This window comes from Mus pahari, chromosome 3 (genome assembly GCF_900095145.1).
Source record: "Mus pahari chromosome 3, PAHARI_EIJ_v1.1, whole genome shotgun sequence".
NCBI classification, from domain to species: Eukaryota; Metazoa; Chordata; class Mammalia; order Rodentia; family Muridae; genus Mus; species Mus pahari.
The window spans coordinates 143,075,731-143,097,258 of record NC_034592.1 but is presented as its reverse complement, the minus strand read 5'-3'; the positions used below and the strand labels follow the sequence as shown (position 1 = coordinate 143,097,258).

At 48.0% G+C, this 21,528-nt stretch overlaps 3 protein-coding genes across 3 annotated transcripts in view; 1 reads left to right on the top strand and 2 right to left on the bottom strand.

The window, feature by feature from the left end:
- Plcg1 (phospholipase C gamma 1) overlaps positions 1-11,008 on the bottom strand; it is a 31,950-nt gene extending 20,942 nt beyond the window's left edge. Inside the window, exons 1-2 of the mRNA XM_021195159.2 lie at positions 10,955-11,008; positions 10,275-10,581 (exon numbers count right to left, since the gene is read on the bottom strand). Coding sequence (XP_021050818.1) covers positions 10,275-10,491 — 217 coding nt within the window. The 5' untranslated portion in view covers positions 10,492-10,581; positions 10,955-11,008. The remainder of the gene's footprint in view (positions 1-10,274; positions 10,582-10,954) is intronic.
- On the top strand, positions 10,490-11,509 carry LOC110318058 (translation initiation factor IF-2-like). Its single transcript, XM_021192808.1, has 3 exons — positions 10,490-10,571; positions 10,646-11,081; positions 11,155-11,509. Exons 1-3 carry the CDS (start codon positions 10,490-10,492, stop codon positions 11,507-11,509), a joined length of 873 nt encoding a protein of 290 aa, XP_021048467.1.
- Positions 11,510-19,239: 7,730 nt separating this feature from the next.
- Top1 (DNA topoisomerase I) overlaps positions 19,240-21,528 on the bottom strand; it is an 80,117-nt gene continuing 77,828 nt past the window's right edge. The window contains exon 21 of the mRNA XM_021192205.1: positions 19,240-20,559. Coding sequence (XP_021047864.1) covers positions 20,457-20,559 — 103 coding nt within the window. The 3' untranslated portion in view covers positions 19,240-20,456. The remainder of the gene's footprint in view (positions 20,560-21,528) is intronic.

Here is a 21,528-nt window from a genome sequence, read left to right as displayed (position 1 = left end):
TACCCACACTGATAATGGGTACATAGAGAAAGAGAAAGGAGGTCAGGAGGTCACAGAAGGGTTCACACTGCCCAGGCAGCCCTCTTCCTTAAAACATAGCTTATTTCAAGTGGTAACAGCATAGATAAGTCCCAAAGGAAGGAGGAAGGAAGGAAGGGAAAGAAGAGCCCACAGGGAACACAGAGTCAGAAGAGACCTCAGTCACCTGAAGCTCATTTACTCGGTTCATGACTTTTGTTAGTTACCAGACATCTATCTGCTCTACCCCAGGCCCTAAGTTGGGTCCTGGGGAAACAGATCAATGGGCACTGAGTTCCTGCCCTTCAGAAAATCCCAGCCTGATGGAGGAAACAGATGGGGAAGCAGATAACTCTGAGGTCATACAAAGAATGGAGCGGTAGGGAGACATCTGTGGTGCTCTGTGTGCACAACCTCCCTTCTATTTGGTGTTCTGCTCTTGACTTTTTCCACACAACCTTACCCAGCCTTTCCTGCTTCTTTGTGTGCTAAAGGCCGACCCAATTAAACATGGGCCACAGTCCTCTGTTCTTGTGCTCTGCTTTCTCCTCAATGATACTAATGTCCACAGCTTTAATTCCTTCTGTTATATAGACAACTCACAAAACATCTCTAGTCTCCAAATGTCTGGCACCACACTTCAACTGCTTATTTCCTATTCCTATCTCTCCACCTGAGAAACACACACACACACACACACACACACACACTTCAAAGCAAATATTATCTTCTCTCACCCAAAACCCTAGGCTTCTGGCTATGCTCCTCTGGGTATACCAACAATATGAACTGTAAACTTCACAACCACCCAGCAAGATTCTCTTCTCTCAGGCCTAGCAAAATGGCTCAGCAGAAGACACCGGCTGCCAAGCCTGACGACCCGAGTTCAATCCCCCGGACCCACATGGTACAAGGAGAGAACCAACTCCCCCAAGTTGTATACTGACCTCAAAACATACTCGTTCTCAAGTTTTTTTGATTTCTGTTTCTCGTTAGTCCAACCCTGCCAGCCCAGCTGACTGTTATTCATAATGAACAGCTGTAAGAAGGGCATAAACGAGGAGGGAGAGCTCCACCACGGAGGAAGGGCTGGGCTTGCCCGTGTTAACAGGCTGTGTTAAACAGCCTGCAGACAGTTCTCAGAAACTACAAAGCACAGAGGATGAGGCCGATGCCTCTGCAGGTGGGGAGGGCAGCAGCAGCAGTGGCATCTGGTGTCCTGTCACTCATCTCTGGCATGTTTGCTACACATATTACATCAAGCTCTTAATTAAACTGAGCTGTTTCATCCTTACAACCAGTACTGTAAAACAAGTCTTAGGGTTCCCATTCCCCAAGCAAGGACACTGAGCAGAGAGTGGTTAATGATCCTACCCAAGGTGACAGTTGGCAAGTGGCAGAGCCAACGATATCTCAAAGTCAAGCTGATGCGCCCTTGGCTTGTGCTCTGCACTGCCTTGGGATCCCTGTGGGAAGCAGCCAAGTCGGAGCAACACAAGGAGAATGGCAGGGCTCCAGGCTGCTTTATGGCACTCATAATAAAAGCCACACACACACACACACACATATATATTCTATTATTATTATTTGTGTGTATGTGCGTATGTGTGTGTACATGTAATGTGTAAGGGTGCACACATCCCATAACACTTGGGAAGGCCAGAGGACAGCTATGGGTTCCAGTGATCCAAGGTTGTCAGGCTTGCATGGCAAGTATCTTTACCCACTGATCGAGCTAGCTCTCAGTTCTATGTATGTTCTAAGGCGGTTTGGCTGTTTTTTGTAAATTCCTTGAGGACACGAACCATGTCTATCATCTTCACTACTCCATACCTAGCAGAAACTTAACAAGTGTACAAGGAAAGAAAACTATAATGAGCGTCTTTCTCGGCTGACCAACCTCACATCCTCAGCTGACTGCTGCCTCTCTGCTGCCCTGCCTATGCATGCCCCTCCCAAAGGGCAGACGACAAGCCCTGGTCAGAAGGAGAAGGGAAAATCTGGGCTCTCCCTACCACAAAGCAAACAAAGCAGCTTCAGGCTGAAGAAGAGAGGGGGGAGGGGGGGTTGGGGAGGTGGAGGTAGTTTCCCTTGCCAAAATACTCAGCATATTCTCTTACCTCTTGCTTATACAACAGAAGGTCACAGAGGTTAATTCCCAATGACAAAGGGAGTCATCAAGTTGGAGGCTTGGTGACCACAGACCTATTTCTTTATACCCCAGGAGGTTCCCCTGCTTTGGAGCTTCATGGCCCAGCCCCTCCATAGCCTCTGCCATAATCCTTCAGTCCTGCCAGCCAAAGCTACTCCCCTTTTGCTTCCTAGAAAAGCAAAGTCCCAGAGAAAGGTCTTCAACTACCTTGTGAGCCCACCCACAGTTACGGTGAAGCACTCACCCAATTCCCCACCAACATACATCCATGCTAGGATGAACTTCATGTTTCTAGTGCAGGCCAGTTCTCAGAGTAGAAATCAGGACAACCGCTCAGAAGCAGTCTGGAACCAAGTGCTCTCATGTCACTGCTGGGCTCAAGGGGCCTGCCACAAAACTGATAAAGTGCCACTGTCACCTTCTGAACCTCCCTGGTAGCTATGCTAAGTGGTCCCAAGAACACAAGCACATCGCACTCTTTTACTGTTCTGGATGAGAAAGTGACTGGGGTGGGAAGAGAAAAGCTGTATGTAAGGTATCAGGTGAGGCCATTACGTGGTCTACAGAGCCTTAGAGAAGGACCGTCACTGCCTGTGCCAACCCCCTAACCTGTCAAGGGACGGAACTCTACACCTGTGCTGACCTACCACCACCTGAGGCTGAGAAACCTGTGGGCTAACGGATAACAAAGGCTTTCCTCTGCTTTCTCAGGCTAACCACTCTATGAACTTAGGCCTGAGGCTGGAATGGCCCCAGCATACACTTACATCTACCTACACAGCCAGAAATTATATTGTCAAGGCCGTACTCTTATCACAGCTATGGCCAAGACAAGGACTCTAACGCTCAGGTACACATGTCCCCAAGAATCACTGTATAAGACTTTTAACTCACCTACATCTCCAGGAAGTCAACCCGAAATGAATACCCAACTTGAGCTGAAGAAAAATTATATCCACAAACAAGTAGTATATGAGTTCTCTCACTGGTTGGACTGTACACTCTTCCGTGTCTATGTTCTGCTTTACTTCAGGAGCCTCTACCCTGTGCTGATGTGTCAATCAGTAGGGGAAGAGCCTATACAGTAAAGGATAGGCTGCCAGGGAAAGATCTGGGCCCTTGGGCTCAGCCCTAAGCACTCTAAGTCAGTGCTGTCTCCTGTGAGTCCTGGTATCCCATCTGCTTCTGGATTTCAAACTCCCCAGGATTAAGGACTGGGCCATCTCTTTTTCTTGCTTACCCAACTCCTCTCTGCCAGATCTGGGCTCAATAGAGGAGATGCCAGTCTTCTGCTGGAGAAAGCCTCGCCCATTTACTCCTGAATTTTGCTGAAGCAAAGGCCTCTGGCCAGCACGGGAAGGGCAGGAGCCGGAAGGAAGCAGCAGAGCCTATACACAAAGTCTCCATGCAGCTATAAAAAGGAGCTCCTCCCTGCTTCCCCCAGGATGGGCCTGGTTCCTGGGAGGTAAGAGTAAACTGCAAATACTTGTGCCAGGCACAAAGCCACTACAGCCTCTCAAAGGCTAGCCCAGCACTACCTCAGACCTCTTCTTGAAAGGAGAACATGAGAGCACCAAGGGCTGAGCCAGGAATGCAGGTAGAGACTCTTGAGATCAACCCCATGGTGCCCACCAACTCTCCCCACAGCTCTCCAGCACTCAGCTCATGGCCCAGTACTTCTTGCTCTCAGGGGGCCAAAAACAGATTCTCTGAAGCCTCTAGAAGCCTGAGTTTCCAGTTCTCTGGAGCTGTGGGAGCAACCATGATAAGATGCTATAAGAAGCTCTGGTTCTGAGGCTACAGGAGAAACACTAAGATCACAACAGATGATGCTCAGGGGGCTCAAGCAAGGCTAAGGGGGTCATTATAGGAGGGTTTCAGAGTCTTGAGTGCTGTCTCTCGAAGGTCACACACACTGTACCCAGCTTTACAGAGAAACCTTTCCTTTCTAGCCACTAGACTCCAAATTCCTCTCTAGCTTAGTCTGCCCACAGTGTCCATTCAGATCTACACTACAGACCTGACCTACAGACCTGACCTAGACCACTGGGCCACCCTCCAAACAGTGATGTGGCTTAGATGGATAGTATATGTAACATAAAGGACAAATGAACCTTTATGCCACCAATGTGAGGTCGGCAGCATGCCCTCAACCATCCTTCTGACAGAGCGGCCTATGCTTGTTTCCTTACAGCAGTCACCACACCCTGTAATTATTTGTCTGTCTGTTTCTGCCCTAACTGTATGTTCACTACGAGACTCTACAGTGCTTGCCACAGTGAGAAGCCAGAGCACGCGTGGCACCTTGCTTGCTCAGTGATCCAGTGAGGCCCAAGGAAGCCACAGTTCTTTTTTATTGAGATTTATTTTTATTTTATACGTATGAATATTTGCCTGAACACATGACCGTATGAGTGCCTACAGAGGCCAGAAGAGGACATCAGGTTTCCTGCTAGGACTAAGGTTACAGATGACTGTGCTGGGATTCACACCTGGGGCCTCTGGAAGAGTAGTCAGTGCTCTAACCACTGAGCCATCTCTCCAGCCTCTCCCCTCCCTTCCTTTTTAAAGAGTGGCTAGGCTGGCATGAAGGCAACCTAGTTGAGTGCTACCATACATAAACTGGCAGAAGCAGAGGAAACCTCACCCAGCCAGGTGTGCCCAGAACATCAGCTAGGCCCACCCGACACCTGATGGATGGATATAGGGACACAGAAATGGAGGTACGCTGGACTCTGTTGTGAGGGGAGCCTGGGAAGGTGCTTCTTGCTGCACCTGGAACCCTGTGACCCTCTCTCTGCATAGGTACTAATAGGCTGTTACCATGGACTAGTAGGGCTAAGTCCGGGGATGAGGTGCTCTGGCCTCTATGTCAGACAGTACCAAGCCATCCATCTAAGGACCATGCCCAGGACAAGTCTGGAGACTGGTATAGTGGCACTGAGTCTAGCTTGTCCACCGATGAAAGCCTGGGCTGGATAAACCCATGTGACCAGAGTATAGAACAGAGGTCGAGTATCTACACAACAGTCCACCTTACTGTTACAACCTAGACTAGGAGAATAAACAATACTATAGCAAAAATCAGAAATCCCTTAAATCACTTAAACTATGCTCCATGACTTCACTTCTGGGACCTTTGTTTCCTGATAGGGACAATTAACTCCTGGTTTCTCTGGAAGCGCAGAGCCACTGCAGAGGGTGAGAAAGCGCACCATGCACTCCCAGAACATTACTCAAACACCAGATCCATCCTTCTTCGTATCCAAACTCAAGGAGACAACAGGCTTCCAGCCACACCCCAGTGGTAAGCAGAACTCTGCTGTTAACTAACAAGAGGGCAAAGGGAAGGCATGACTAAGGGTCCCAGGTGTCAAACATGCTGCTGGTCATTTCTCAAACACCTCTCATGCTTAGACGCACTCTTACTTTATTAATTTTAGCCTGTCAACTCCATGAGGAAGAAAAAAATTTTTTTGTCTGCTTTTTGTTTTTTGAGACTGAACTCTCACCTTGTAGCCCAGACTGGTCTATATGTAACTCAGTATGTAGCCAAGATGGCCTTGAACTTGCCGTACCTGGCAAAGAATTGTTCTATAGAAAGTAACTTACCCAGGGTCACAAGGACACACTGCCTCTAGCCACACATTTGGGTGTTCACGGCTCAGCTACCAGGAGGGTAGGATTAGCTGCCCAAGGACACTAGGTTTCCCTTGTCATTATCCAAGGTCATGGAGCACTCTACATGGCTACATGGTACACCAAAACGTTCACGTCCTCCTCCCCAACACCTCTCCTGAGAAGGGAGAGTCAGTCTCCTAACAGCAAGACTCAACGGCAGGCTTCTATGACCTCCGGCCTTACCACTTCCTCCAGTGTACTCAGTGAAGGATACACTGACCTTGAAACCCTTCCCATAGGAAAGGAGAGAGTGAGAAGAAACACTCTGAGTTAACAGAAGCGGATGTAGCCCTGCCATTCTGGGCTGTGTCACAGCACTTCCTGGAAGACTGGGCCTCCCCTATCATTCAGACAGTGAGGCCAACTCAAGTGCTGAACTGGCTTAGAGACAAACTCTGATGTCCAAGCAGCCACTCTCAGCCAACTAACTGCCTTCTCTCCACACCAATGCCCAAGGTAGTAGAGAGCCCTGACCACAGACAGAGGCCCTGCTGAGAACTGCAGCTTCACACCCTTCATCAAAGGATTTGAGCCTTTAATCCCAGCACTTGGGAGGCAGAGGCAGGTGGATTTCTGAGTTCGAGACCAACCTGGTCTACAAAGTGAGTTCCAGGATAGCCAGGGCTACACAGAGAAATCCTGTCTCGAAAAAAACCAAAAAAAAAAAAAAAAAAAAAAAAGGACTTGGTGAACAGGCACCAGCCCCTGACCACAACAGACACATCTATTCTAACCTGGCCCTCTTGGGGACTTGATCCTATTTCTCTCCTGTCAGATTCCACACATTAAGCATGTTCACCATACCACCCTAGGTGCCAAGTACTTTACACAAACACTCCTCCAAGCCTCGTTAGGAACCATGAAGTCGGTGCTGTGAACAGATAAGAAGCTCAGAAGGACACATAGTCCGTTGGTGATCACAGAGCAGGCGAGCTGCAGACAGTGTGTGTTCACCGCCCAGGGCTTTACTACTCTGCGCTCATTCTGGTCTTGTCTCCTCCACAAGTCAAATGAGGGGTGTACAAACAATGTTTACTGAACAAATAAATGCCCATAATTCCAAAGGGCCACTTGAAGCAATGTGATCAAGCTCTCTAAACTCCAAGTCAAGTCTATGTGCATCTATGCAGACCTCCCCATCCAGACACAAAGTCCGGGGGAGAAGCTGGAGTGTTGGGCTTCCTGATACTATGTTTGCTCAACTTTGCTAGTCATTTATGAAGCAGGTTCAGGGGACCTGAAAACTCTCACAGCAGGCAAGCCGGAGGTGCCAAGGAAACACTAAGAGGTCTAACTTCCCCTGGAAAAATGACAGTCAAAGAGGAAACACATGATGGGAATGGCTAGCTCTGGAGGTCCAGGCCTAAGCTTCTGCTGCTCTCTGTGAGCCAGCAAAAAGGAATCCTTGAGGGACATGTGCAGACCATTCTTAGGTGCCACAGAGTCACCCTCAGAGCCAGCCCCTCAGAACTGCAATCTTCACCACAGCAACAGCATACCTTTAGAGTCTCTACTGGCGCTACTATGCCAACAGTGGCCTTAACTGGACAACCTTGCTAAGGATAGGTCTGAGCTATCTCACTACAGGCATTACAGATGAAAAGCTACGGAGCCAACGCCTAGGAGGGCGTCTACTATGCAAATGGAGGTCTCTGCCTGTAAATACCACCTAAACATGGAGGTTTCTCTTCACAAGGGGCAACAAAGGCTACAGAAAACACGAGACCAAGGCCAAACTCCACCACAACCTGGGAGCAGGGTCCTCTGAGGACCAGCCTGCAGTAAGAGTGAAAAGTCTGTTTAGCACCAGGCAGGAAGTCTATGGCTGCTTTTAACTCACTACATTCTACAACATAAATGCCAGACGCCAGCCTGACTAGTCACACAACCAAACAGCACCAGAGCACATCTCAAGCCAGACCGCCGCTTTAGACATCAGAAGGTGCTAGCTAGTTTCACAAGTGTCACAGTGAGAGAACTCAAGATTTAGGAAATGGCAGTCAGCCTGTCCTTGGGTTCTGTGAGCACCCTGAGGGCAGGCAGCGATAGTCTTTCTCTCTGGCCTGGCTTCGGGCAGGGATAAGGTTATCAGCAAAAAGTCAAATACCTGAGGCATCTGAACAAGCGACCAGACAGTAGGGGACCCAGCTGGCAATCTGCAGGAGGCTGCAGGTTTGGGGACCCACAAAGGCAGTGAGGTGCATCCTGGCAGACGTGGGACAGGGCTTCAGTGGTGGGTTCCACTTACAAGGTGTTAAGTCCACACAGGCTAGTCTGCAGCCTTCATTCTGGACCCCAAAAATCACAGGGCTGGGCCCAATGAAAACATTCATATCTCTGGGTGACTTTTGTGGGTCTGGGGAGGGGATGTCCTCTATATTCCTGCCACCCACCCTCAAAGACCCAAGAGAGACAAAACGGACTGGATGGTTCTGTCTCTAAGTCCCTTCTTTCTGTCCAGGCCCCAACTCACAATAACATCCAATGTACAAAACTCCAAACATGTTCTTTACAGAAACTCATTCTACATGACAGGTGAACAGATAGGTAAACGATGTATGGCAAAATAAGAGTTTCCTCTTTTTTCCTGGGTAATGAATTACGGAGAATGTGAACCTCTCTCGGCCCTCCTCCCTCCAAGCCCTTTCTTTCTCTTAACAGCCACATTAGACCTCCCTCAGAAGCCCCATCCCAGGGTCTAGGAGGACAAGCATCTACCACAGCTACTGCTACTAATAACTGGTTTTTAAACTTCTGTAACATCTCCGCTCACATCTATTACATATTTAGTCTGCTTACTTTACACCAACTATCTCACTTCCAAAAGTGGCCATTTATAGTAAATATACTTCTACAAACTTACAGAGGAACCAAGGCTGAAATTAGGAAAGTACCTGGCTGGGTGACATACAACTAACATACTGGCTTCAAATGCATACCTGTCTTCCACCACTGGGCTACACATACTGCCTACTGGTCACGCACACCATTTACAATGCAGTTGTTACCAAGAGCTAGCTACCGGGGAACTAATGCCACCACTTAAACACAGGAAATACTACAAACATAAAATGCCATGCCTGCAACCTGATGTCTGAGTGATGTCTCAGGACTACCAGAACTGTCTGCAGTACCATCCCCCAACGCTGAAAATCACTGAAATGTTCTTCCAGGGGAGGCCAGGGCTGATGGCCACTGGTGATGGTTAAGGGCCAGTTCTATGGCTGTCTTACCACAAAAACCTTCCTTCCTCCTCATCTCCTCACCCATCTACACACATGTACACCATACTCAGGAAGATCTGTGGGACCTACTCTCTGTTGTTACTTCCTGACACCACCACCCCCCCCCTTCTCTAACACAGACCTGGTTCTTAGGCTAAGTCTCTTCAACTATAGTCTCTTTGGGGGTTCTTGCAAGAAACATCTCAAAGCCTGGAGTTGCAAAGACATGGACACCATCTCCTCATCCTGCCTCACACCGAGGAAAATGACTATCAGAAAGAGCTGAGGTTTCTCAAAACCCCTGACTTACTAGGTCCACCAGAGACTGGTGTAAACCCACCAAACTCAGGTCTGGGAAGGCTACAACAGGAAACCAGAGGAGCAACTCTAGGCTACCCTGTGCTCACTAGAACATCTAACACAAAGGACTGGACCTCAAACTGGCTGTCAGCTCTGGAGAGGAGAACCCCAAGGCCAGGGAACCTTTCTGAATGCAAGCTCCTTGTTATATGCTGCAAGGGCAAAGGAGCCTGGGAGTTGGACCAGGAACCCTGACTCTGGCTTGGGATGGCTGCCTAGCAACATGGACATCCAAAATTCAGATTTGGGACAAAAAAAAGCATTCACGGGGCAAAGCAGCCACTGTTTTAGCTTCTGTACCCCACCCTCCCAAAGGACCACGTTCTCCCCTATCTTTAAGAGGGAGATGAGTAGGCCCGCTCTGCTCGACAACCAGCCCTACCCCAACATCTGCCTAAGATCTACATGAGGATTCCAATGAGCCCATCCGGGAGCTCTTAAAGAGTTTTCACAGACAGCACACTCTGGAGAAATGGCAGTGGGCAGGAAGATCTTGTCGGTTCCCCAGGTTCTCAGGTTGGATGGGGGGGGGGGGGTCCCTGCCTTGGTTTCCCCTCACAGTCGCTGACAGCCGCCCTATTCTAAGGGCCGGAATCCCACTCCACTTGTCCAACCAGTGAGGACTCTTAGGCCTCAGGGCAAAGTGCCTGGAACACTCCCCCTGCTGGGGGAGGGGGGTGTCCTATCAGGTGATCCAAGACCCGGATGCCCCCCTCCACCCGCCCCAGTGATCACCAGGGACTGGGCGGAGACGGGGCGCCAGGCGCGAGGCCCGAAAGTTTGCCCAAGTGTTTGGGAGGCGGGCAGGCGCGAGGCAGGCCGGAGTGGGGCGCACTTACTGGACCCCTCGATTTTGTCCGCGCCGCGGCTCCATGTGATCTGGCGCGTCTCCAACTTGACCTGGAAGGTCTTCCGTTCTGGCCGCTGCGACTTCTTGGAGTAGAACAAAGTCATGACGGTGCCCACCTCGAGGCTGCGGCAGAGGTGCAGCACCTCGGCTTCCGAGGGCGCGCCGGGCCCGCAGCCGTTGGCGCAGGGGGTCACGACTCCCGCCATGCTGCAGCGACCTCGGCGACGCAAGCCGGCGGGCCAGGGGCGGCGGAGGCGGCGGCGGCCGGGGAGGCGAGCGGGACCCGGTGGCAGCTCCTGCGGGCGGACGCGGGGCGGGGACTGAGCGCGGGGGCGGGACGGGGCGAGGCTCCGCCCTCAGCGCGCCGGGAACAAAGGCGCTCCCGGGGACGACCCCCGCCCACCGCCGCGCCTGCGCCCCGCGACCCGGGGCAGGCCGCAGCAGGCGGACCCGGACCCCTCGGTTCTGCCGAGCTTTCCCTGCGCAGGCCTGACACACCGCGGGGCACGGCCGCCCGTCACGCACGCAACCCCGCCCACAGGCTGCGGCCCGTCAGTCCGACGCGCGCACGGGCCTCCGGCCCGCACGGGCCCCGCCGCGGCAGTGTGCACGCCTCCCAGGGAGCGAGGGGGCCGCGCGACCCCCGGCCCTCCCGCCGAACCCGGTTACCTGGGAAGGCTGCCGGGCAGAGGGAGCCGCGCCAGGCTGGCCGCCTCACACCCGTGGTGGCGGCGGGGGCGGGCCCTCCGCGCCCCCTCTCCGGGGAGGGGCGCATCCGTGGATTGGCTAACGGGCCGTGAGTGACAGCACGCCCGCCACGCCCCCTCTGCGCAGACGTCTTTGGCAAGGGCTGAGCGGACGGGTCCTAGGGTGGCCTTGGAGGGTGGCCTCTGGGCAAGGGGCCACGCAGGTGCGGGCAGGGCCCTCAGACCCTCGGACGCGGGTCCGGTGGCCTTCGAGGCCTCTCGCGTGAGCCTCTGCCCTCCTCACGCTCCGCCCGCACCCTACCTGCACATAGTCTCCGAAGCTCTGGCTGTCCTCGGCCTCGTTTTCCTCGTGCTGGGCCAGTTGCCCGGTGGCTTCCCCTCAGAGCAGACACAGGTGACGCCAATCCTGGGTCTCCCCCGACCTCCGGACCCAGGCATCTGGTCATCTGCGCCACAGCCTTGCCATCCTCATCACATGGCCCCTTTCACCGGCTACACCTTCTCTGTATGGCAGTGAACTCCTGAGTTTGGAAGGCCCCACACCTTGCCAAGAACCTTTTTTCTTCTCTGCCTCACCCCTAGGTAATCCACTGAGGCTCTTCCCTCCTGCCTTTGGGACTCTCTCCACTCTACGCACGATCCTCAGGGCCCATCTTCTCTCTGTGTACACTATCCTCTTGGGTCTTGCCTGCATCTGTGCTTCAGAATTTACCACTAAATCCTTCGAGTTACGTCCGCGAATTCCCACTGTGCTTCAAATCAGCACAGCTTCGTGGCCCAGCAGTCCTGTCTTGCCTTCCCCTGCCAATCTTCCAAAGGCCGTTCTCTGAACAGCACCGGTAAACCCGAGGGCATCCCTTGATCCTGCTGTCTGGCCAGTGATGAGCAGACAGTTGGACAGCTACCCTGCAGCTCTGGACAGCTATCTGCATTTCAGAGGTGAGAAGTCCCACACAACATCCGCATGCAGGAACGCTCCCCTGGGATTCCTGAGACTAGAATTTGTGATGTATGGGTTCGGACAACCCACCCACCTGGGCCACCTTCCCTTTGTCAGGCTGAAAGAGTGACTGACAGACGTTCTCTTTCCCTTGAGGGTGGTCCTCAAGACCGTCTGAATTCTGTATACTACTGAGGAACTTTGTCCTGAGGGATTGGGGAGTTGAGATAGACTGACTGCCACCTAGTGACAGGCTTCTGATGTAGGAAAAAACTGAACTCGACCTTGGCTTGCACAATTCATGATCCTAATTATCTTCTAATCAAGGTTTCAGAGCCCCATGGCTTGAAGTCAGGCTATGTAATAAGTGGGAACCTGAGTCCATGTGTTTGTGTTCCACAAGAGAGCCCACTGGGTGAGAGGTAATCCTGGTGGCCATTCGCTAGCTGGCCAATCATTAAGTAAGAGGAGCTATGTCTATGTCTGTAGGACTTCAAGAGAGGCCAAATGGTGTAAAAAGATGGACATATGTATTTTGAAGGGTGGGCTAAAGGAAAGTACTTTCCAGGAAAGAATAACAGCATGTACCAAGGCCCTGGGGTTTTGACTCAGTGGAGGGGAATGGCCAGCCAGGATGATCAGACAGAGAAGGCAGATGGAGCTGAGCAGGGCCTTTCCCTGCCTGCCTGGTCTTGCCAGTTCTCTCAGGAGACACCCTCTTAAAATGTTGTAATCATCGTTGAGTTTTCTGTGCCAACTCCAGCAGCCTAGAAGTTGTAGTATGCTTTAAAATTCCATTTTCTGGGAGTTTCCTTGTGTTCAGCCCAAACCTTTTTTTCGCTTTTGTGTCTGTAACAAGACCCCCCGCCCCCAGGGGCTCCATGAATTTCTTCTAACAGCAGTTTGTTTGCCAGGTCCATAATTGGGGAACAGGGCCTCATTTCCTCTTCCTAGCTTCCCAGGCCTTAGGTGTCTCCTTCTACCAAAGGAAGTTTGGGAAAAGTAGGGCACACACAGGGTGTAGCCAGTATGGGCTTCCCCCAGCTCAGCATATATAAGGATGCGTAGGTGTATACATTTGTGCTGTCTGGGAGGTGCCCTAGCATCCACACGAGGCATTCGCCTGTGACGTCACCCAGACTAGCCCAGATCGGGGCTTATTTCAGGAAACACTCATGCTTCAGCCTTAGTTTATACCAAGCCTGTTCCTGGAGTCAAGGAGAGACTGCCCAGCTGCCCCTCTGGCCTGTGGGCTTGACCTCACATTGTGTTTAACAACTACTTAGAACAGTGGCGGGGCTGGAGAGATGGCTCAGTGGTTAAGAGCACTGACTGTTCTTCCAAAGGTCCTGAGCTCAAATCCCAGCAACCACATGGTGGTTCACAACCCATCCTTAACAAGATCTGATGCCCTCTTCTGGAGTATATGAAGACAGCTACAGTGTACTTACACATAATAAATAAATAAATCTTTTTAAAAAAAAAAAAAAAAAAGAACAGTGGTAAGCATATTGTGAGCTTCTTTACTTACAGTTACCATGTGGGTCCTAGAGATAGAATTCGGGCCACCAGGTTTAGCAGCCAGTACCCTTACCCACAGAACTATCTCACTACCTCTGTTTTCTGATTTTAGTTATTTTGTACATGTTTGTCAAAGCTTGGTAGCCCAGGCTCATCTTGAATTTAGCAATTCTCCTGACTCAGCCACTCAACCTCACTGGGATTAAAAATGTGAGCTACTATGCTTCCCGGCTAGGTTGGAATTTATTTTAGGGTGCTGTCTGATAGGTTAGTGGGTAGAATACTTTTTAGGGAGCAGCCTAAGGTCAGCATTGTGGAGGCAACAGGAAGGAAGTGGGAGTGGGAACAGCCTCCGACAGCTTCCAGGGAACTGTGTTGTTCAGTGCTATGCTGGAATGGATGCTCATTGTTCTGCAAAGAGCTCCTCCTCAGCCTCGTGGCTCTGTCATCTTACGGACTGGCAGATGGATTCCTGTTTACTCTTCTTCCAGGAGTGATGACAAGTCTTTCTTTGAATGGGAAGCAGGTACACTGCTATGTTCACTGAATTTTTCTTCAGGTATGGTCTTGTTTGTATAACCCAGACTGGCCTTAAACTTGAGGCCTCCCCAGCCTCCCAAGAATTGAGACATCCAGTGGGCACCACTGCACCAAGCTCTTTAGGAAAAATAGAGAGCACTTAAACACAAAAGGACAAAAATGCTGTGTGGTTGAAATGGGAGATGTGATTATAAGAGCAGTCATAATATGGTTGAAGTGGTAATGGAGCTTGGTGACTGAGAGGCACATGTGGTTGAGCTCTATAGTAGCTAAAGTAGTGGCTCTCGATGTGTGCTAACTAGTACTGTGGAAAGGGGATAACATTTTCCTGGAATTAAAAGAAAATATTCTCACATGACTATGTATTTAATTAAAATAACAGAGGGCATTCTTAGGAGGCTAGTACCAAGTGCTAACACACTTTTAATTTGTTCCTTAAAATGACTGACTCTACAAGTCATCATTTCAAAGCATAGTGATGTTCCGTTCACAGAGGGAGACAAAGATTTAGGCTTGAAGTGTCTGCTTAATCCATTCATCAAGCTGTGTTCCAACCCTTATTTCCTCTGTTGTTAACTGTACACATAGCAAGCACTTCCTAAGTGCACACCTCAGCGAACCTGCAGTATACGCCCTTGTCCTCTGACCTGCAAACCTATCTAGGGCTCCACCCCTTCTGACATCATAACCTCCGGGCTCCTTTCCTTAAGTAGGTTGCATTCTCAGTCCCTTAAAGGAACTTTAGGGGTTTTGTTTGTTTTGTTTGTTTGTTTGTTTTACTCAAGTTAAAAATCGTACCTGCCGGGTGGTGGTGGCACACACCTTTAATCCCAGCACTTGGGAGGCAGAGGCAGGCAGATCTTTATGAGTTTGAGGCCAGCCTGGTCTGCAGAGCAAGTTCCAGGATAGCCAAGGGTACAGAGAAACCCTGTCTTGTAAAACAAAAGCTCCATAACTCACATCTGTCCCAACAGTTCTCAACAACCCCTTCTATGCACAGCCCTGGCTGCCTCACTACTGACACTTCCCATTAGCTCTCTTCAGCCAGGAACGGCAGCTACAGTGCTTCTTTCACTGAGGTCAAGCATGTGGTACTGAAGACAGGGGCGGACTTGCCTTTCCTCTCTCACCCTTTCTTCCAGCACACATCCCTACTGTGCCTTCTAGAGGATCTCAGCAGGGCAGGAACACATCAAGCCTGTTCCAGAAGTGGCTACAGTAATGTCGACAAAGGCACAGGGAGCAAGAAGGACCTTATCTAGATTCTTTAGTGATTGTGGGAAGAGAACAGAGAGGTTCTGTGTATTCATGAAATACAGCCTCTCCAAATGAGGTAAATATTCCTTTCACAATAAGGTTACCCCAAGGTATTTTGTGGAGTGTTTCTGCAAAGGAAGTACAAAGGTTTAAAGATGAATGATTAAAATGCCAAGTATGTGTTTGGTGGCACATGTATAATTTGAACAGGATTGTTGAAAACCATTTATAAATATTTTTTTTAGATTTATTTAAGTACATTGTAGCTGTCTTCAGACACACCAGAAGAGGGCATCAAATCTCATTATGGATGGTTGTGAGCCATCATGTGGTTACTGGGATTTGAACTCAGGACCTCCGGAAGAGCAGTCGGTGCTCTTAACCGCTGAGCCATCTCTCCAGCCCCCCATGTATAAATATTGATTCCCTACATTCAGTTCTATCAGTAAACTTTGCATGAATCTTTGAGTCTGTCTTTTTCTTTTTTTAAAGATTCACTTATTACATATGAGTGTACCATTGCTGTCTTGAGGCACACCAGAAGAGGGCATCAGATATCATTACAGATGGTTGTGAGCCACCATGTGGTTGCTGGGAATTCAGGACCTCTGGAAGAGCAGTCAGTGCTCTTAACTGCTGAGCCATCTCTCCAGCCTTGAGTCTGCCTTTTTCACCATGAGAGAACCATCCAATGTTATCAAAGCACATTGTCCTCACTGCTTCTGAAAGCCCAGACTTATTGAATAATAATTTACATGTAAGTTGTACCCACCTTTTTAAAATTTGTGTATGAGTGCTTTGCTTGTGTATATGTATGCACACCAGTGTGTTCCTGGTGCACAGAGGTCAGAAGAGATTATTGGATCACCTGGAACTGTTACTTGGTTGGCTGTGAGCCACCATGTGGTTGTTTGGTTCCAAACACCAATCCTCTGCAAGAGTAACAAGTGTTCTTAACCCCTTAAGCATCTCTCTAGCTCTAAGATGCACCCATCTTACATATGAAGTTGGAGTTTGAAAAATACACTCCTTGTAACTTCTACCCAGACAGTATATAGGGCAGATCTGCTGTCACTGGGAATTTTAATTTAAGCTTAATTGCCTTAATTTGACAATATCTTCCACAGATATATGCTAAGGCTGATAATCATTGGATTGTTTTAAACATGTTATAAGGATTCTCTCTTTTGTTTTTTGTTTTTGAGACAGGGTTTCTCTGTGTAGCCCTGGCTGTCCTGAAACTCACTCTGTAGACCAGGCTGTCCTCGAACTCAGAAATCCGCCTGTCTCTGCCTCCCAAGTGCTGGGATTAAAGGCGTGCGCTACCACTACCCAGCTATAAGGATTCTCCAGTGTAAGTACAGGCATAGCAGTTAGTACAGTGAGCCTCTGCCCAACTTTGGGAATTAATTACATTGAGGGTTTTGGTGATTGTGGTTTTATAGTGTTACAGGCAGACCCTAGGACCAAGGGTCCTACCTCTGGCCTATACCACTAGCCCCAGCTTCTGCAATGATGATCACTTGTTTTTCATAAATATTTTCTCTGATTTTTTAAAAAAAAAAGTAAGTACAGCATAATTATTTAACCTAAAAAACCTATATGGTAATTTCAAAAAGGCTGCTTACTTAGGGTTGTGGGAAAAGTCTGTTAAGTCTTTTCTCCCTCCCTGTTTACTGATTTGTCAGGGACTACTTATAAGCATCCAAAACTAGCTTGACTGAGGTCATTTCAGGGCAATATGTTCTCCAAGAAGTGCTCTTTTGTTCAAAACAAATTGAGAATGTCTTATAGGAAGGATTTGCAAGGGCCGAAATAAAAGTTCTTCCTAGAAAAAAATGTTTAAAAAATTTAAGAAATTCTAAAAATTGGGGAAATGCCTATATGTGGCACAAGTATTTAGGAAAGAATTTCAAAGTTGACAAATTACTAGATATGAGATTGGAAGAAAGGAACCAAAGGCGGAGACTACCTGGTTCAGTGAATGTGCTTTTCACACACAGGAAACCCAGAGCCCAACAGGCTTAGAATAGCAAGTCCTGAGCTGTCCTCCAGGTTTCTGTGGATATCCTGCAGAAGTGTGTGGCTGACAGTGCGTGCAGAGCTCAGGAGTGTGATTGCATCAGCTACATGAAATGAGAAGAACCATGACAGCTACATTAAAGGTGTCTCAGCAACAAACAGCCAGAGAGGCACTTTTACAAGGAGTGGTCATATACTATGAGTCCTTTCAAATAAAATGTCCATAAGACATGTTTAGAGAATAAACCTGAGACCAGTAGAAGATGCATATGGGAGTGTAGAATAGCTGCAAATGGGTGTGAGGGATGAAAAGTGATCTAAAACTGACCCATGATGATGGATGAACTTGTCAGTAGTTACTAAATATCACTTATTACAACGTTGCATTTATGGAATGTAAAGTAACAGCTTTCAATTCCACCCCAAAAGAGCTTAGGCAAGATGGTGATCATAGACTGTATTCTCTCCTTGTTGTTTGGTCACTGGTGACCAGGGTTAAAACGCAGGGAGGGGGCTGAGGTAGACACTGAATGCAGAGGGTGGGGAATGACAGTGCCCGCAGGTACTTGATTGTGAAACTATGGAGAGGTTGTGGCTGAAAAGGCTGGGGTGTGAAGTGGCTCTTTTCATTTTTTAATGTGTCAGTTGTTAGGTCCCAGTTTTTGGAAGGGACAATGCACTTGCTGCACAGATGGCAAGAGTGTGGGTGATGTGTAGCTTGGGTGCCACATAGAAGCACTCCCCTTTGCCCACAGAAAGGGATTTCTCAGATGCTGCCCATCTGGCTTCTGCTCTTGCATATGAGCTAGAATTGAGATGTGCCGAGTCATCAAGGATGACGGGTTTACTCGTATTCTCCAAGCCCAAGCATCGTTTAGAGCCTTATATACTTCTAAAATTCATTAGCTCTCCCATAGTCCACTGCTGCCCCAATCTTGGCAGCCTCTTCTCAGTCCCAGTCAGGATCAGCTGAGATTCACGCGTGCTCTGTGGCTTTCCTTAGAGGTCTGCCACCACTGCCTGGAATGCACTTTGCTATTTGCTGTGTTATCTTTGTTACCAGGTCCCAAAACTAAGGATCATTTCTTACCAGCTACCAGCCAGAGTATTGGTTGGTTACCAAAGGCCTCCTGTTCTAACATTCTGTCTGGCTAACTCAACACTACAGAATTCAAAAACACCTGGCTATAATGTTCTTGGTTCCAAACAGTGATGTTATACTGTTTTTATTCTCAGGAGTAAGTGCTGCCTTCAATAGCCAATGAAGTTCAAGATTCAAAGAACCAAGAGTTTGCTGCTGTGGTCCCAGCATCAGTGATAACTGAGACCATTAAGGAAGGTGGTTCTGAATAGACTTCGTGTGCCAACAAGCTCAGGTGTGGGCCCTTCAATTGGTGGCCCATTTGGACCTTCCCTTTAGTCTGGAGTTCACCTTCTCATCTTGAATTTCAGACTTAGGGTAACAGAAGGAACGCTTGGTAGGGATTATGGCTACTTTGGGGTATCCAGAACTCTGGGCTTGTTACAGTTAACTCCTTCAACCAATCAATGCAGAATCTTCACTCCATCTGAGAGGCTTCTAAGATCTGGTACTCAGTACAGACTGGAGCCTTCATCATATAAGCAAGCTATCCTGTTTCTGTTCAGTACACATGGAAAGCTCTCTACAATTGTTTCCCAAATAAACAAGGCTGTCCCGCTCAGTTGGCACTGCCCACACTGGGCTTAGGCAGTTCCTAAAGGTTTATTGTACACTCCCTTGCTTTCTGGGGCTATCTTTAGGGATGGAGACTCTGATACTCTTTATTCCACATCAGGACAGATGTACTTCCAGGACAAGCACATACCATCTTCCCATTGGGAGGAACCGACCTGACCTGAATGAATAGACCATGAACTGCACTAAATCTCAGCCCTCAGCCTTTACTCTGGCCTGGGACCTCGTTCACAAACAGGCAGACACTAAGTTTCCGTTAAGTTGTAGGAGTTTATTTTAAATAACCTACAGTTGATTAAAAGGGAATTCATGATAAAAATAGAAGATACTTGAGGAAAGATGTGGGAATGGACTCTGCACACACACTAACTAACAATGTCTCTAAAACTAATGATTATAGCAAAAAAAAAAAAAAAAGTCTTCACATTAAATTTTTCCTTTTTATGTTTTTTTTCCATTTTTTACACAATTACAAAAGAAAAAAATAAAAGCCCTAAAATCTTGATTATTTTTCCTTTTTTGTTTTGTTTTGGTTTTTGGTTTTCTTGGACCAAATTCTCATTTTCCTCTAAATTTATTGACCTGTGGAAGTTTTTATACAATAAAATCTTTCAAATGAAAGACTGGGGTTTCCAAAGAAAATGATGGATCTCTTAAAGGGTACAAAGAATGGTCAGAACAAAGGATGACGGGAAAATGGTTTCAGTCACTGATTGTTTCATTATCCTTAGACTCACTCGCCCTTCATCCCTCCCCAACCCCAAGCTACACGATCTTTAAGATCAAGAAGAAGGCTTAAATATTTTAAAATAATTAAAACGAAATAAAAATTCACATTTAAAAAGGAACACTCAAGTCAGGAAATATTTTCCCATCATGCTTTTCTGTGAATAGGTGTCTGAACCAAAACACTGCCGATGTCACAACTGCTTCAAGTTTAATGAAAACTGATTCCCATGACGATAGAATGACAGCTGTAATAGGTGCGCTGGGTTTTTGTTTTGTTCTACTTAATTTTAAATTCCTGAAATAGGGGAGAGGAGGGAGTTTAGGAATTCGTTTCTATTAAAATATAGAAGTTATTGCAAAACCCTAACTGTAAAAACGCACCAATATAATCAGACTTCACATACAGTAGCTGAGAGAATCCAAACATTGCAGCAAAACTGAATTTGCCTGGCAGGATGCTGACAAATTCCCATCCACTTGTTCTCTTGAAAATAAAAACAAAATTCAAAACAAATCATACAGCTAGAATTTTGATATCTGAAATATTTTTAAATAAGTTGTCCATAGGACAACTGGCTCAGCTCTCCCTTATAGTATCTCCAGGTCTATCTTTTTGCAAAGATGTTGGTTTGTTAAGACTTGTGGCCTCTCCCTCGGTTGTGAGGGCAAGTGAGGCTCAGTTTATCCATCTTCCCCAAACCACATTGTTCCTTTTCACAGAACTCCTGCTGAGACTGGTCAAAACTCGTAGTCCTCATCAGTCATATCAATGGCCCAAGCAAACTTCTCCCTCTGGGTTTTGTTGTAAATCTTCTCAATTGGGACCCCCCATTTTTTGCACCTGCAAAAAATAAAAAATAAACAAACAAGTAAATAAATATGGAGACAACAAAGGAGATTAGTCTAGCTCAATGATAACCCATAGCAGGGGTTCAGAGTTTTCTGGTACACCAAAACATTCAAAGGACTTTATTTTATCACCTCATTCTTTATCTCAGAGATCTCTAAAGTAGGCATTACTACTTTGATATACAAACAAAAAAGGTAGACTTTAAGTGACAACCATGCAGAGATGGTAAAGAATAGGGTCCTTATGCCACTAGACAGTGCAGCTGGTACTTCACACTATGCAGTTAAGTCTGACCACCACCACACTGCTTCTCAACAGTTAATCCAAGGAATGGTGAGGTGCCTCTGCGGGTGACCTGCTGTTGTTCAACTCGACCCAGCTAGATTTTTCAGGGAAAGGGAATCTCAATCTAGAAAATGCCTATATTGGATTGCTGGGACCCACATGATGGAAGGAGAGAATCTACTAACTCTTGCCAAACTGCAGGAGACTCCTCATATACGTTGTGGAAGTACACACACACACACACACACACGCAACACAAGCACAAAGCTAGGTCTCTGATCTATAAGAACTTGAGATATTTAAACATCTTCAGAAATTATCCACTTGCTTGGATGCTACTGTGTGGGGCAAGGGAGCAGTAGGGCCAGGGGAAGCAAGTCTGGAGCAAGAGTAGGGTCTAGGTGTGTCCAAAACCTGGAAATCTCATCCTGAGATTGGCAACGTGAGGTCACTCCCCCTCCCCTTCCTCTTTACTTCACCAGAGGTGGTTGTGTAGCTGGTAGCCAGGTTAAACCTCTGTCCTCCCCAGTAAACTAAACCAGTTCTCCAAAGCTGTTCCCAGGTGTGTAAGCTTCCCTTCCCTTCCAGCCTGATGATGTGCAATGGGACTGGGTACACAGAGAGGGAGAAGCAGAAATGGGGTAGTACTATGTATATATGAAATAAGGAAGGGAA